General features: G+C 46.0%; 1 protein-coding gene across 1 annotated transcript in view; it reads right to left on the bottom strand.

The window, feature by feature from the left end:
- Nucleotides 1-16711, bottom strand: part of LOC140408573 (actin-binding LIM protein 2-like) — a 512880-nt gene that overhangs the window by 322651 nt on the left and 173518 nt on the right. Inside the window, exon 6 of the mRNA XM_072495958.1 lies at nt 13532-13625. Within this exon, the coding sequence (XP_072352059.1) occupies nt 13532-13625 (94 nt within the window). The remainder of the gene's footprint in view (nt 1-13531; nt 13626-16711) is intronic.

Genomic DNA, 16711 nt, shown 5'->3' on the forward strand with positions numbered 1-16711 from the left:
GATGTTGGGAGTATGGGGTACACAGGATTGATGTTGGGAGTATGGGGTTCACAGGATTGATGTTGGGAGTATGGGGTTCACTGGATTGATGTTGGGAGTATGAGTTCACAGGATTGATGTTGGGAGTATGAGTTCACAGGATTGATGTTGGGAGTATGGGGTTCACAGGATTGATGTTGGGAGAATGGGGCTCACAGGATTGATGTTGGGAGTATGGGGCTCACAGGATTGATGTTGGGAGTATGGGGTTCACAGGATTGATGTTGGGAGAATGGGGTTCACAGGATTGATGTTGGGAGAATGGGGCTCACAGGATTGATGTTGGGAGTATGGGGTTCACAGGATTGATGTTGGGAGAATGGGGTTCACAGGATTGATGTTGGGAGTATGGGGTTCACAGGATTGATGTTGGGAGTATGAGTTCACAGGATTGATGTTGAGAGTATGAGTTCACAGGATTGATGTTGGGAGTATGGGGTTCACAGGATTGATGTTGGGAGTATGGGGTTCACAGGATTGATGTTGGGAATAGGAGTTCACAGTATTGATGTTGGGAGTATGGGGTTCACAGGATTGACGTTGGGAATATGAGTTCACAGGATTGATGTTGGGAATATGAGTTCACAGGATTGATGTTGGGAGAATGGGGCTCACAGGATTGATGTTGGGAATAGGAGTTCACAGGATTGATGTTAGGAGTATGGGGTTCACTGGATTGATGTTGGGAGTATGAGTTCACAGGATTGATGTTGGGAGAATGGGGCTCACAGGATTGATGTTGGGAGAATGGGGCTCACAGGATTGATGTTGGGAGTATGGGGTTCACAGGATTGATGTTGGGAGTATGGGGTTCACAGGATTGATGTTGGGAGTATGGGGTTCACAGGATTGATGTTGGGAGTATGGGGTTCACAGGATTGATGTTGGGAGTATGAGTTCACAGGATTGATGTTGGGAGAATGGTGTTCACAGGATTGGTGTTGGGAGTATGGGGTTCACAGGATTGATGTTGGGAGTATGGGGTTCACAGGATTGATGTTGAGAGTATGAGTTCACAGGATTGATGTTGGGAGAATGGGGTTCACAGGATTGATGTTGGGAGTATGGGGTTCACAGGATTGATGTTGTGAGTATGGGGTTCACAGGATTGATGTTGGGAGTACGAGTTCACAGGATTGATGTTGGGAATATGGGGTTCACAGGATTGATGTTGGGAGTATGGGGTTCACAGGATTGATGTTGGGAGTATGGGGTTCACAGGATTGATGTTGGGAGTATGGGGTTCACAGGATTGATGTTGGGAGTATGAGTTCACAGGATTGATGTTGGGAGTATGAGTTCACAGGATTGATGTTGGGAGAATGGGGTTCACAGGATTGATGTTGGGAGTATGGCGTTCACAGGATTGATGTTGGGAGTACGAGTTCACAGGATTGATATTGGGAGAATGGGGTTCACAGGATTGATGTTGGGAGTATGAGTTCACAGGATTGATGTTGGGAGAATGGGGTTCACAGGATTGATGTTGGGAGTATGGGGTTCACAGGATTGATGTTGGGAGTATGGGGTTCACAGGATCGATGTTGGGAGTATGGGGTTCACAGGATTGATGTTGGGAGTATGAGTTCACAGGATTGATGTTGGGAGTATGGGGTTCACAGGATTGATGTTGGGAGAATGGGGTTCACAGGATTGATGTTGGGAGAATGGGGTTCACAGGATTGATGTTGGGAGTATGGGGTTCACAGGATTGATGTTGGGAGAATGGGGTTCACAGGATTGATGTTGGGAGTATGGGGTTCACAGGATTGATGTTGGGAGAATGGGGTTCACAGGATTGATGTTGAGAGTATGAGTTCACAAGATTGATGTTGGGAGTATGAGTTCACAAGATTGATGTTGGGAGTATGGGGTTCACAGGATTGATGTTGGGAGAATGGGGCTCACAGGATTGATGTTGGGAGTATGGGGCTCACAGGATTGATGTTGGGAGTATGGGGTTCACAGGATTGATGTTGGGAGTATGGGGTTCACAGGATTGATGTTGGGAGAATGGTGTTCACAGGATTGATGTTGAGAGTATGAGTTCACAAGATTGATGTTGGGAGTATGGGTTCACAAGATTGATGTTGGGAGTATGAGTTCACAGGATTGATGTTGGGAGAATGGGGCTCACAGGATTGATGTTGGGAGTACGGGGCTCACAGGATTGATGTTGGGAGTATGGGGTTCACAGGATTGATGTTGGGAGTATGGGGTTCACAGGATTGATGTTGGGAGTATGAGTTCACAGGATTGATGTTGGGAGTATGGGGCTCACAGGATTGATGTTGGGAGTATGGGGCTCACAGGATTGATGTTGGGAGTATGGGGTACACAGGATTGATGTTGGGAGTATGGGGTTCACAGGATTGATGTTGGGAGTATGGGGTTCACTGGATTGATGTTGGGAGTATGAGTTCACAGGATTGATGTTGGGAGTATGAGTTCACAGGATTGATGTTGGGAGTATGGGGTTCACAGGATTGATGTTGGGAGAATGGGGCTCACAGGATTGATGTTGGGAGTATGGGGCTCACAGGATTGATGTTGGGAGTATGGGGTTCACAGGATTGATGTTGGGAGAATGGGGTTCACAGGATTGATGTTGGGAGAATGGGGCTCACAGGATTGATGTTGGGAGTATGGGGTTCACAGGATTGATGTTGGGAGAATGGGGTTCACAGGATTGATGTTGGGAGTATGGGGTTCACAGGATTGATGTTGGGAGTATGAGTTCACAGGATTGATGTTGAGAGTATGAGTTCACAGGATTGATGTTGGGAGTATGGGGTTCACTGGATTGATGTTGGGAGTATTGGGTTCACAGGATTGATGTTGGGAGAATGGGGTTCACAGGATTGATGTTGGGAGTATGGGGTTCACAGGATTGATGTTGGGAGTATGGGGTTAACAGGATTGATGTTGGGAGTATGAGTTCACAGGATTGATGTTGGGAGTATGAGTTCACAGGATTGATGTTGGGAGTATGAGTTCACAGGATTGATGTTGAGAGTATGAGTTCACAGGATTGATGTTGGGAGTATGGGGTTCACAGGATTGATGTTGGGAGTATGAGTTCACAGGATTGATGTTGGGAGTATGAGTTCACAGGATTGATGTTGGGAGAATGGGGCTCACAGGATTGATGTTGGGAGAATGGGGCTCACAGGATTGATGTTGGGAGTATGGGGTTCACAGGATTGATGTTGGGAGTATGGGGTTCACAGGATTGATGTTGGGAGTATGCGGTTCACAGGATTGATGTTGGGAGTATGGGGTTCACAGGATTGATGTTGGGAGTATGGGGTTCACTAGATTGATGTTGGGAATATGAGTTCACAGGATTGATGTTGGGAGTATGAGTTCACAGGATTGATGTTGGGAGTATGGGGTTCACAGGATTGATGTTGGGAGAATGGGGCTCACAGGATTGATGTTGGGAGTATGGGGTTCACAGGATTGATGTTGGGAGTATGGGGTTCACAGGATTGATGTTGGGAGTATGGGGTTCACAGGATTGAAGTTGGGAGTATGGGGTTCACAGGATTGATGTTGGGAGTATGGGGTACACAGGATTGATGTTGGGAGTATGGGGTTCACTGGATTGATGTTGGGAATATGAGTTCACAGTATTGATGTTGGGAGTATGGGGTTCACAGGATTGATGTTGGGAGTATGGGGTTCACAGGATTGATGTTGGGAATAGGAGTTCACAGTATTGATGTTGGGAGTATGGGGTTCACAGGATTGACGTTGGGAATATGAGTTCACAGGATTGATGTTGGGAATATGAGTTCACAGGATTGATGTTGGGAGAATGGGGCTCACAGGATTGATGTTGGGAATAGGAGTTCACAGGATTGATGTTAGGAGTATGGGGTTCACTGGATTGATGTTGGGAGTATGAGTTCACAGGATTGATGTTGGGAGAATGGGGCTCACAGGATTGATGTTGGGAGAATGGGGCTCACAGGATTGATGTTGGGAGTATGGGGTTCACAGGATTGATGTTGGGAGTATGGGGTTCACAGGATTGATGTTGGGAGTATGGGGTTCACAGGATTGATGTTGGGAGTATGGGGTTCACAGGATTGATGTTGGGAGTATGAGTTCACAGGATTGATGTTGGGAGAATGGTGTTCACAGGATTGGTGTTGGGAGTATGGGGTTCACAGGATTGATGTTGGGAGTATGGGGTTCACAGGATTGATGTTGAGAGTATGAGTTCACAGGATTGATGTTGGGAGAATGGGGTTCACAGGATTGATGTTGGGAGTATGGGGTTCACAGGATTGATGTTGTGAGTATGGGGTTCACAGGATTGATGTTGGGAGTACGAGTTCACAGGATTGATGTTGGGAATATGGGGTTCACAGGATTGATGTTGGGAGTATGGGGTTCACAGGATTGATGTTGGGAGTATGGGGTTCACAGGATTGATGTTGGGAGTATGAGTTCACAGGATTGATGTTGGGAGTATGAGTTCACAGGATTGATGTTGGGAGAATGGGGTTCACAGGATTGATGTTGGGAGTATGGGGTTCACAGGATTGATGTTGGGAGTACGAGTTCACAGGATTGATATTGGGAGAATGGGGTTCACAGGATTGATGTTGGGAGTATGAGTTCACAGGATTGATGTTGGGAGAATGGGGTTCACAGGATTGATGTTGGGAGTATGGGGTTCACAGGATTGATGTTGGGAGTATGGGGTTCACAGGATCGATGTTGGGAGTATGGGGTTCACAGGATTGATGTTGGGAGTATGAGTTCACAGGATTGATGTTGGGAGTATGGGGTTCACAGGATTGATGTTGGGAGAATGGGGTTCACAGGATTGATGTTGGGAGAATGGGGTTCACAGGATTGATGTTGGGAGTATGGGGTTCACAGGATTGATGTTGGGAGAATGGGGTTCACAGGATTGATGTTGGGAGTATGGGGTTCACAGGATTGATGTTGGGAGTATGGGGTTCACAGGATTGATGTTGGGAGTATGAGTTCACAGGATTGATGTTGGGAATATGAGTTCACAGGATTGATGTTGGGAGAATGGGGTTAACAGGATTGATGTTGGGAGTATGAGTTCACAGGATTGATGTTGGGAGTATGGGGTTCACAGGATTGGTGTTGGGAGTATCGTGCTCACTGGATTGATGTTGGGAGTATGGGGTTCACAGGATTGATGTTGGGAGTATGAGTTCACAGGATTGATGTTGGGAGTATGGGGTTCACTGGATTGATGTTGGGAGTATGAGTTCACAGGATTGATGTTGGGAGTATGGGGTTCACAGGATTGATGTTGGGAGTATGAGTTCACAGGATTGATGTTGGGAGTATGAGGTTCACAGGATTGATGTTGGGAGTATGGGGTTCACAGGATTGATGTTGGGAGTATGGGGTTTACAGGATTGATGTTGGGAGTATGGGGTTCACAGGATTGATGTTGGGAGTATGGGGTTCACAGGATTGATGTTGGGAGTATGGGGTTCACAGGATTGGTGTTGGGAGTATGGGGTTCACAGGATTGATGTTGGGAGTATGGGGTTTACAGGATTGATGTTGGGAGTATGGGGTTCACAGGATTGATGTTGGGAGTATGGGGTTCACTGGATTGATGTTGGGAGTATGGGGTTCACAGGATCGATGTTGGGAGTATGGGGTTCACAGGATTGATGTTGGGAGAATGGGGTTCACAGGATTGATGTTGGGAGTATGAGTTCACAGGATTGATGTTGGGAGTATGAGTTCACAGGATTGATGTTGGGAGTATGGGGTTCACAGGATTGATGTTGGGAATATGAGTTCTCAGGATTGATGTTAGGAGTATAGGGTTCACTGGATTGATGTTGGGAGTATTAGTTCACAGGATTGATGTTGGGAGAATGGGGTTTACAGGATTGATGTTGGGAGAATGGGGTTCACAGGATTGATGTTGGGAATATGAGTTCACAGGATTGATGTTAGGAGTATGGGGTTCACTGGATTGATGTTGGGAGAATGAGTTCACAGGATTGATGTTGGGAATAGAAGTTCACAGGATTGATGTTGGGAGTATGAGTTCACAGGATTGATGTTGGGAGAATGGGGTTCACAGGATTGATGTTGGGAGTATGAGTTCACAGGTTGATGTTGGGAGAATGGGGTTCACAGGATTGATGTTGGGAGTATGGGGTTCACAGGATTGATGTTGGGAGTATGGGGTTCACAGGATCGATGTTGGGAGTATGGGGTTCACAGGATTGATGTTGGGAGTATGAGTTCACAGGATTGATGTTGGGAGTATGGGGTTCACAGGATTGATGTTGGGAGTATGAGTTCACAGGATTGATGTTGGGAGTATGAGGTTCACAGGATTGATGTTGGGAGTATGGGGTTCACAGGATTGATGTTGGGAGTATGGGGTTTACAGGATTGATGTTGGGAGTATGGGGTTCACAGGATTGATGTTGGGAGTATGGGGTTCACAGGATTGATGTTGGGAGTATGGGGTTCACAGGATTGGTGTTGGGAGTATGGGGTTCACAGGATTGATGTTGGGAGTATGGGGTTCACAGGATTGATGTTGGGAGTATGGGGTTTACAGGATTGATGTTGTGAGTATGGGGTTCACAGGATTGATGTTGGGAGTATGGGGTTCACTGGATTGATGTTGGGAGTATGAGTTCACAGGATCGATGTTGGGAGTATGGGGTTCACAGGATTGATGTTGGGAGAATGGGGTTCACAGGATTGATGTTGGGAGTATGAGTTCACAGGATTGATGTTGGGAGTATGGGGTTCACAGGATTGATGTTGGGAATATGAGTTCACAGGATTGATGTTAGGAGTATAGGGTTCACTGGATTGATGTTGGGAGTATTAGTTCACAGGATTGATGTTGGGAGAATGGGGTTTACAGGATTGATGTTGGGAGAATGGGGTTCACAGGATTGATGTTGGGAATATGAGTTCACAGGATTGATGTTAGGAGTATGGGGTTCACTGGATTGATGTTGGGAGTATTAGTTCACAGGATTGATGTTGGGAGTATTAGTTCACAGGATTGATGTTGGGAGTATGAGTTCACAGGATTGATGTTGGGAGTATGGGGTTCACAAGATTGATGTTGGGTGAATGGGGTTCACAGGATTGATGTTGGGAGAATGGGGTTCACAGGATTGATGTTGGGAGTATGGGGTTCACTGGATTGATGTTGGGAGTATGAGTTCACAGGATTGATGTTGGGAGAATGGGGCTCACAGGATTGATGTTGGGAGTATGGGGTTCACAGGATTGATGTTGGGAGTATGGGGTTCACAGGATTGATGTTGGGAGTATGGGGTTCACTGGATTGATGTTGGGAATATGAGTTCACAGTATTGATGTTGGGAGTATGGGGTTCACAGGATTGATGTTGGGAGTATGGGGTTCACAGGATTGATGTTGGGAGTATCGTGTTCACTGGATTGATGTTGGGAGTATGGGGTTCACAGGATTTATGTTGGGAGCATGGGGTTCACAGGATTGATGTTGGGAGTATGAGTTCACAGGATTGATGTTGGGAGTATGGGGTTCACAGGATTGATGTTGGGAATATGAGTTCACAGGATTGATGTTAGGAGTATAGGGTTCACTGGATTGATGTTGGGAGTATTAGTTCACAGGATTGATGTTGGGAGAATGGGGTTTACAGGATTGATGTTGGGAGAATGGGGTTCACAGGATTGATGTTGGGAATATGAGTTCACAGGATTGATGTTAGGAGTATGGGGTTCACTGGATTGATGTTGGGAGTATTAGTTCACAGGATTGATGTTGGGAGTATTAGTTCACAGGATTGATGTTGGGAGTATGAGTTCACAGGATTGATGTTGGGAGTATGGGGTTCACAAGATTGATGTTGGGTGAATGGGGTTCACAGGATTGATGTTGGGAGAATGGGGTTCACAGGATTGATGTTGGGAGTATGGGGTTCACTGGATTGATGTTGGGAGTATGAGTTCACAGGATTGATGTTGGGAGAATGGGGCTCACAGGATTGATGTTGGGAGTATGGGGTTCACAGGATTGATGTTGGGAGTATGGGGTTCACAGGATTGATGTTGGGAGTATGAGGTTCACTGGATTGATGTTGGGAATATGAGTTCACAGTATTGATGTTGGGAGTATGGGGTTCACAGGATTGATGTTGGGAGTATGGGGTTCACAGGATTGATGTTGGGAGTATCGTGTTCACTGGATTGATGTTGGGAGTATGGGGTTCACAGGATTTATGTTGGGAGCATGGGGTTCACAGGATTGATGTTGGGAGTATGAGTTCACAGGATTGATGTTGGGAGTATGGGGTTCACAGGATTGATGTTGGGAATATGAGTTCACAGGATTGATGTTAGGAGTATAGGGTTCACTGGATTGATGTTGGGAGTATTAGTTCACAGGATTGATGTTGGGAGAATGGGGTTTACAGGATTGATGTTGGGAGAATGGGGTTCACAGGATTGATGTTGGGAATATGAGTTCACAGGATTGATGTTAGGAGTATGGGGTTCACTGGATTGATGTTGGGAGTATTAGTTCACAGGATTGATGTTGGGAGTATTAGTTCACAGGATTGATGTTGGGAGTATGAGTTCACAGGATTGATGTTGGGAGTATGGGGTTCACAAGATTGATGTTGGGTGAATGGGGTTCACAGGATTGATGTTGGGAGAATGGGGTTCACAGGATTGATGTTGGGAGTATGGGGTTCACTGGATTGATGTTGGGAGTATGAGTTCACAGGATTGATGTTGGGAGAATGGGGCTCACAGGATTGATGTTGGGAGTATGGGGTTCACAGGATTGATGTTGGGAGTATGGGGTTCACAGGATTGATGTTGGGAGTATGGGGTTCACTGGATTGATGTTGGGAATATGAGTTCACAGTATTGATGTTGGGAGTATGGGGTTCACAGGATTGATGTTGGGAGTATGGGGTTCACAGGATTGATGTTGGGAGTATCGTGTTCACTGGATTGATGTTGGGAGTATGGGGTTCACAGGATTTATGTTGGGAGCATGGGGTTCACAGGATTGATGTTGGGAGTATGAGTTCACAGGATTGATGTTGGGAGTATGGGGTTCACAGGATTGATGTTGGGAGTATGGGGTTCACAGGATTGGTGTTGGGAGTATGGGGTTCACAGGATTGATGTTGGGAGTATGGGGTTCACAGGATTGATGTTGGGAGTATGGGGTTTACAGGATTGATGTTGTGAGTATGGGGTTCACAGGATTGATGTTGGGAGTATGGGGTTCACTGGATTGATGTTGGGAGTATGAGTTCACAGGATCGATGTTGGGAGTATGGGGTTCACAGGATTGATGTTGGGAGAATGGGGTTCACAGGATTGATGTTGGGAGTATGAGTTCACAGGATTGATGTTGGGAGTATGGGGTTCACAGGATTGATGTTGGGAATATGAGTTCACAGGATTGATGTTAGGAGTATAGGGTTCACTGGATTGATGTTGGGAGTATTAGTTCACAGGATTGATGTTGGGAGAATGGGGTTTACAGGATTGATGTTGGGAGAATGGGGTTCACAGGATTGATGTTGGGAATATGAGTTCACAGGATTGATGTTAGGAGTATGGGGTTCACTGGATTGATGTTGGGAGTATTAGTTCACAGGATTGATGTTGGGAGTATTAGTTCACAGGATTGATGTTGGGAGTATGAGTTCACAGGATTGATGTTGGGAGTATGGGGTTCACAGGATTGATGTTGGGAGTATGAGTTCACAGGATTGATGTTGGGAGTGTGGCGTTCATAGGATTGATGTTGGGAGTATGAGTTCACAGGATTTATGTTGGGAATAGGAGTTCACAGGATTGATGTTGGGAGTATGGGGTTCACAGGATTGATGTTGGGAGTATGGGGTTCAGTGGATTGATGTTGGGAGTATGAGTTCATAGGATTGATGTTGGGAGTATGGGGTTCACAGGATTGATATTGGGAGTATGGGGTTCACAGGATTGATGTTGGAGTATAATTTTGGGGAGAACCAGGCCTCGTTTAAACAGGGGGACTGTAGTTTTGCAATTGGAAACAGGAACTTTAAACTTTCTGCTTTACAACCAGTACTTGGGTTGGTGGCTGTGACAGAGAAAGCTAATTGGACATTGGAACATATCTAAAGGACAAAAAGTCAAAAAATGTTAATCTATCATTGTTGATGAATATTGTATTTGGCCTATTGGGCTAAATTGTATGTTCAGTGTTGTCAATGTTGAATTCTACAGTAACACCACTGAGTCAGTCTGGAAACTACAAAAGCAGGAATGACTTTATGCAAGCTCCTTTCCACTGAAGTTCCCTGTTTTACCAGTAGTGTCACTGTGAGACAGTCATAATGAAAATCAAGCCAACAAGCAGAAGCATAATTGCAGAAACAAAAACATATTGTGAAGTGGAGAAAGTTATTTGGCCTGGGATGACAGACCCTTTCATCGTTTGGTGCTGCTGCCTTTTTCTCCTGCACCTAATCTGCATCCAGTAAAAACTCTTGCCATTTAAATTATGTTTTTTTTTCTTTATCCTTTAATGGGATGTGACTGTGGATTTTGAGTCACATGAAGGCCAGACTAGGTAAGGAATGCAGATTTCCTACCCGTAGGAGATGAGCAGAAAACAAGCAATTGACAGTTTTGTGGTCACCATTATTGAGACAAGTTTTCATTTCCAGATTTATTAACTGAATTTAAATTCCACCAACTGCCATGGTGGAATTTAAGCTCTCACCCCAGGGCATTATCATAGAATCATAGAATCCCTACAGTGCAGAAGGCAGCCATTCGGCCCATCAAGACTGCACTGACCCTTCGAAAAACCACTCTACCTAGGCCCAATCCCCCACTTTATCCCTGTAACCCCACCCAACCTCTGGACATTTTAGGGGCAATTTAGCATGGCCAATCCATCTAACCTGCACATCTTTGAGCACCCGGTAAAACCCACACAGACACGAGGAGAATATGCAAACTCCACGCAGACAGTAATCCAAGGTCGGAATCGAACCCAGACCCTGGTGCTGTGTGGCCTCAGTGCTAACCTTTGCACCACCTTAATGTTGATGTTGGAGTACAGGGTTCACACGATTGATGTTGGGGTTTGGGGTTAGCCTGGCCTCTGGATTATTAGTCCAGTTACATTGTCACCATGGCACCATCCCACCACAACTAAAGCCATCTCCATCTCCCTCATTTCTGTCTGACAGAAAGTCCAGGCTTGCGCAGCTGGGTGATCTGCACTAAAGACTATCCTTCAGGAGGATAAGGTGCCAGGTGAATGGAGCGAGATCACCAATCACTTCAGGAAGAACATTGCAGCCCTTCTAAAGGCCCATTGACTCTGCTCCGCCATTCAATCATGGCTGATATTTTTCTCTTCCCCATTCTCCTGCCTTCTCCCCATAGTCACTGATCCCCTTATTAATCAAGAACCAAATAAGACCATAGGTGGAACAAGATTAATCATAAAAGTAGATATTTTATCTATGAAAATTACCTTGACATTTTGGGCTTGAATTTGGTGGCAAGATGTGGGGGTGATTGTCTGCCCCCTATTTTCAGCAGGCGGAGAGCCAGTGTCCCAAAATGGATGTCAGTCAATTTTCACATTGAGATCGTCCCCGTCCCCTCTCAATAACATAATGGGGTCCCCGCCATGAAAGGTCAGGAATCCCATTACCAATCATTTAAATGTCATTAACAGGGCTTCCGCACTGTATCACCCCCCACTTGAGTAATTCCCCCAACAATGTGATGTCAGGTTGGTGGGCAAAACGGGGACAAGAGACCCTACTGGAGTGCACAGGTAAGTACAGCCTCCAAGGGGGAGAGAGTCATACCCGGGCGGTACCCTGACACTTGGGGGTCACTTTTGTCAGATTGGGGTGCCCTTCTAACAGGGGCCGAGGTCACAGGTCGTTTAGGATGTTGTGAGACCCGCCTGCAGGAGTTTCTTTGACTATCTGTTAAAAAATATGGTGGGAAAAGCTGGCAGTGCAGTTAGCGGGCTACACACCACTTTTCCCGCCTGAGTTGACACATAGGGCAAAACTTTTCAATCCCTCCAGTCCTGGAACCAGATATTCATATCCGAGGTCAGCGGACATTTGACTGGTGTGTCATATTAACCGTCCCACCTGCAACAATTCCTTCAGTATGTGGGACAAGAAGCTTTAGGCCATAATTATAACAAGGGAAAATCCCACCCATTGGAATTGAGTAATACGGGCAGGACGGCATCCACCCTATTTTACTTGCCCCCCACCCAAAAACACACCCAGTTGGGGCATGTACAATACAATCCATAGACTTAGAGGAGATCTGGTCCAATTATTTTCAATTAAAGACAAAAAGAACATTCAAGTAAATCGTGCAATGGAGATAATAGGGGCCAGGTAGAACGAGAGGCCACACTTATAAATGGCCATCTGTTCATAGGGTGCAAATTTGCAAAGTTGGTGGGCCTGGGGGAAGAGTACGAGCTGCCCAGGGGGAACGGTTTTAGGTACCTGCAGGTCTGTGCCATCCTTTCCTGGGCTGCTGCCCCTGGGGTTGCAGGATAAGGTGCTGTCGAGGGACGAGTTAGGGGATGGGAAGGTGTCCGACGTCTACAAGGAATTGCTGGATTAGGAGGGGGAACTGATGGGGGATCTAAAGCGGAAGTGGGAAGAGGAGCCGGGAGGGGAGGTGGGGACCGGGACGTGGGCAGAGGTCCTGCGGAGGGTGAATGCGTCTTTGTCACGTGCGAGGTTAAGCCTCATTCAGTTTAAGGTAATACATAGGGTACATATGACGGTGGCAAGGATGAGTAGGTTTTTTGAGGAGGTGGAGGGCAGGTGTGGGCGGTGTGTGAGGGGAGGGGGGGGCCGTGAATCACCTCCACATATTCTGGGTGTATCCAAGGCTGACGGGGTTCTGGCAGGGGTTTGCAGACGTAATGTCTGAGGTGCTGGGGGTGGAGGTGGCCCCCAATTCAGAGGTGTCAATATTTGGGGTGTCGGAAGATCCGGGGGTCCAGGGGGTGACAGAGGCCGATGTTTTGCCTTTGCCTCCTTGATAGCCCGGAGACGGATTTTGCTCGGGTAGTGGGACTCGGAGCCGCCGAAAGCGGGAGTGTGGGTGAGCGAACTGGCGGAATTCCTGAAGCTGGAGAAGGTCAAGTTTGTCTTGAGGGGGTCGGCAGATGATTTCACGCAGAGGTGAAAGCCGTTTATTGATTTCTTTAAGGAGGTTTGTGGGATCAGCGGGGGAGGGGCGAATGGGGGGGTAAGGGGGTTAAAATGGGAAAGCCGGGACGGGAGAAGAAGACGGCGAATTAGGGGAGCAGGTGGGGGGGGGGGGGGGGGGTGGGTATCGGTTATTTATAATATTGTTTGGTGGTTCTTCTGCTTTTGTTTGTTTATATGAAAATGTCTTGAATAAGATAGTTTAAAAAAATGCACCATATAAATTCTTACCTCCAATACTCTGCCAGTAATGAATTTTGTGCAGCGCTCACATTTGATACCAAACTGAATGTGGTAATCAGCCTCACAGTAAGGAGCCCCATCCCTGCACGAGGGAGACTTGTATTAGTATAATTATAACATTACCATGCAGTTTCAAGATGGGCCTAACAGTACAGCATAACTTGCAAACAAAAATATTTTTGATATTAAGAACTAAGAGAATTCCTCAATAATCAGAGCAAGTGATTTGGTGTGATACAATTTCCTCCAACCATATAGCCTAGATCCTCCTGGTCGTCCATTTCTCTTCTGTAAATTTACTATAGGAAATACAAGTTGCTGTTTTTAGTCCTTTCTGGAACTCTTAAAGAAGTAAAAAACGTTCTTACTTTTCGTGAGACAAGTAGCAAAAAATAATTTGTTCTGATACAGATCTGCTAACACTGACAATGCTCTGCACCTTCTTTTAAATAGTAAACTGCCAAACCAGCACAGCAAATTGCAATACATGTGAGACATGTAAACATGCATAAAAAGCGTAGTCATATGCGGCACCAAATCACTAGCTCGGCAATCTCTTGTTAAACTTAAACTGTCCCCAACTTATTTTTGCTGAATAATGTCATGCATTTTACAAGACAGAAAGATAAAACCATTGGGCATTGCGAGAATTATCTACAACAGCACATAATCCAGGTAAAACATGCCATCTCTACTCTCAGCCTACATTGTACTAACACAATATACCAGCCCCAAATATGGCAGCCCCAAATATGGTCACTTTCATAGAAAATCTGCAATTGAGATTTAGAGTTGAATCAAGGGACTGCTGTTTTGCTGAATCAATATTATTGGTCAGTTTGCTTTCCATCACGTTTAGCACATGGGAAGGCTTCTGATGGTGTTCAAAGACCTCAGTATCAGCCGCAACTGTCTGTTGAAAGATCGATGCACAATATGTACTTGAATGACCAAATTTCCCTCACATTCTGGAGACACAGAAAGCAATAAAACTGACCCTAATGATAGCACTTACAATTTGAACTATGCTCAGCTGCTAAACCTGGAAAGTTAAGAGTAAGGTACTAAATTCAATGTCAGCACCAAAGCTGGGCAAACTTTTTTTTGTACTGCATCTCGCATTTCCAAACCAGTAGAACAGTCATAGTTTGACTTTAGAGCACTCGTTCATTGTCTTTGACAGGGAGCAATGGAAAAAGATGGACTGTCACTTTGAGCAGCATATCAATAAAGTACTAAAATTTGAACCTGACCTGTCACATCTTTGAATGCTGATGATGTCTTATTATCAGCATTTCAGCATGCAGCAGTCACTCTGTTTCTAATTATTTTCCAGTCTACAAAAGATTAATCCTAATGTGTGAAAGAGGGTACTTTGTTGACAATGTAACTTTAGAGGCTTCACTCAAAAAAAAGTTCAATCTAAGCTGCAAAATAATCAGCCTGACAGTTGATTTTTGTCTGTCATGTCACAATAGTAATCCAAGGATGTTTCTGTGAGAGACAAACTCTTCAGCATAATAAGGTCATTTCAGGTTCATTTCTCAACCAGCTAATTAAGACTCGTAACTAATTCAAATGTGCGATTTAGTCATCAATCATTAAGCTTTATATGATACAAATAAAATTACTGAGCACAATATACAGTATTTGGATATGTGCTATGTAATCTTAAATTCAAACTACATTGCACTGTGAGACAATGCAAGGAGTGGGGTCTGGTGGTAAAATTCAACTTGCCTTTGCGCTGCCACCTGTGCCCCTACCAAAGTTTAATTTTATCTCCAATATAATTTTGCTCCAAACTGACTCACTGCAAAACGTTGGTCCACAGCAATGAGGCACCAACACAAAATATACATTGGGCGTGACTTTCAGCGTCGTCAGAGAGATCGGCGCGCGGGTGCAAGATCTGGAGAGAATCGGGAAATTCAATTTTCTCCAGAGAGACTGCATTTCCCAATTTTCCTCCGGGGTCGCAAAGGTAAGTATAGGCCCTTGAGGGAGAGAGACATGCCCAGGCAGTGCCCTGGGAGGGCCCTCTTGGGTGCCCCATGGAGGAGGATTCCAGTTATGTGTGGTGCGGAGAGCAGGCAATGAGGGGAGAAACCTGATGATTGTCTGGTTGGGGGGGTGGGGGTTGTTTGGGGGTTGTTCACTTTCAGTTTTGATCGGGACGCCTTTTAAAGATGGTGCCCCGATCTCTGTGGAGCCAGGTGCCAGCTCTAAGTCCCCAAATCGCCTGAGTGATGATGTAAGCCACACAAACTTTCTGTTTGTTAAAGAGGTTTAATATCTGGAGAGAAAGCTGGTCATGCAACGGGGTGGTAGTCAGGGTGGCAATTCCAGCTGCTGGCTGTGCAGGTACCACAGCACTGTGGGTGTACCTGCATCACAGGGACTGCAGCGGGTCAAGTAGGCAGCTAGCTCACTACCACCTTCTCAAGGGCAATTGGGGATGGGCAATAAATGCTGGCCTAGTCAGCAGCACTAGGGCAGCATGGTAGCACAGTGGTTAGCACAGTTGCTTCACAGCTCCAGACTCACAGGTTCGATTCCCGGCTTGTGTCACTGTCTGTGCGGAGTCTGCACGTCCTCCCAGTGTCTGCGTGGGTTTCCTCCGGGTGCTCCGTTTTCCTCCCACAGTCCAAAGATGTGCAGGTTAGGTGAGTTGGCCATACTAAATTGCCCATAGGGTTCAAAAAAGGTTAGGTTGGGTTACTGGGTTAGAGTGGAGGTGCGGGCTTAGGTGAGTTGGTCTTCCCGGTGCGGACTCGATGGGCCAAATGGTCTCCTTCTGTACTGTAAATTCTATGTCTAGTCAGTGACACCCACATCCCATAAATGAATTTTTAAAAAGCTGCTGGTGCCATTTCTAATGGCAGCTAGTCCTGTCTGCAGAGTTTAAAGGCCCTTTCACTGTTTCTCGGACAGCAGTATAGTGAAGGACAGTAGAATTTCGCAAAATAGGTTCGGAGTTACTGAAGCACAGGTGCCGTGACGACGGCTGTGGCAGCCAAAGGCTGACAGTCGGAGGGCAGTTGGAGGATAGGCCTCTGGTGAAGACGGGCCTCTGATGTCGGCCACACTCAATCTGCTGGCATTGCAGCATTGAACAAGGGGGATTATGGCAGAGCTGCCTGAGGCATTGAGCAGGCATGCAGGGAC

The sequence above is a fragment of the Scyliorhinus torazame genome, chromosome 3 (genome assembly GCF_047496885.1).
Source record: "Scyliorhinus torazame isolate Kashiwa2021f chromosome 3, sScyTor2.1, whole genome shotgun sequence".
Classification (NCBI taxonomy): Eukaryota; Metazoa; Chordata; class Chondrichthyes; order Carcharhiniformes; family Scyliorhinidae; genus Scyliorhinus; species Scyliorhinus torazame.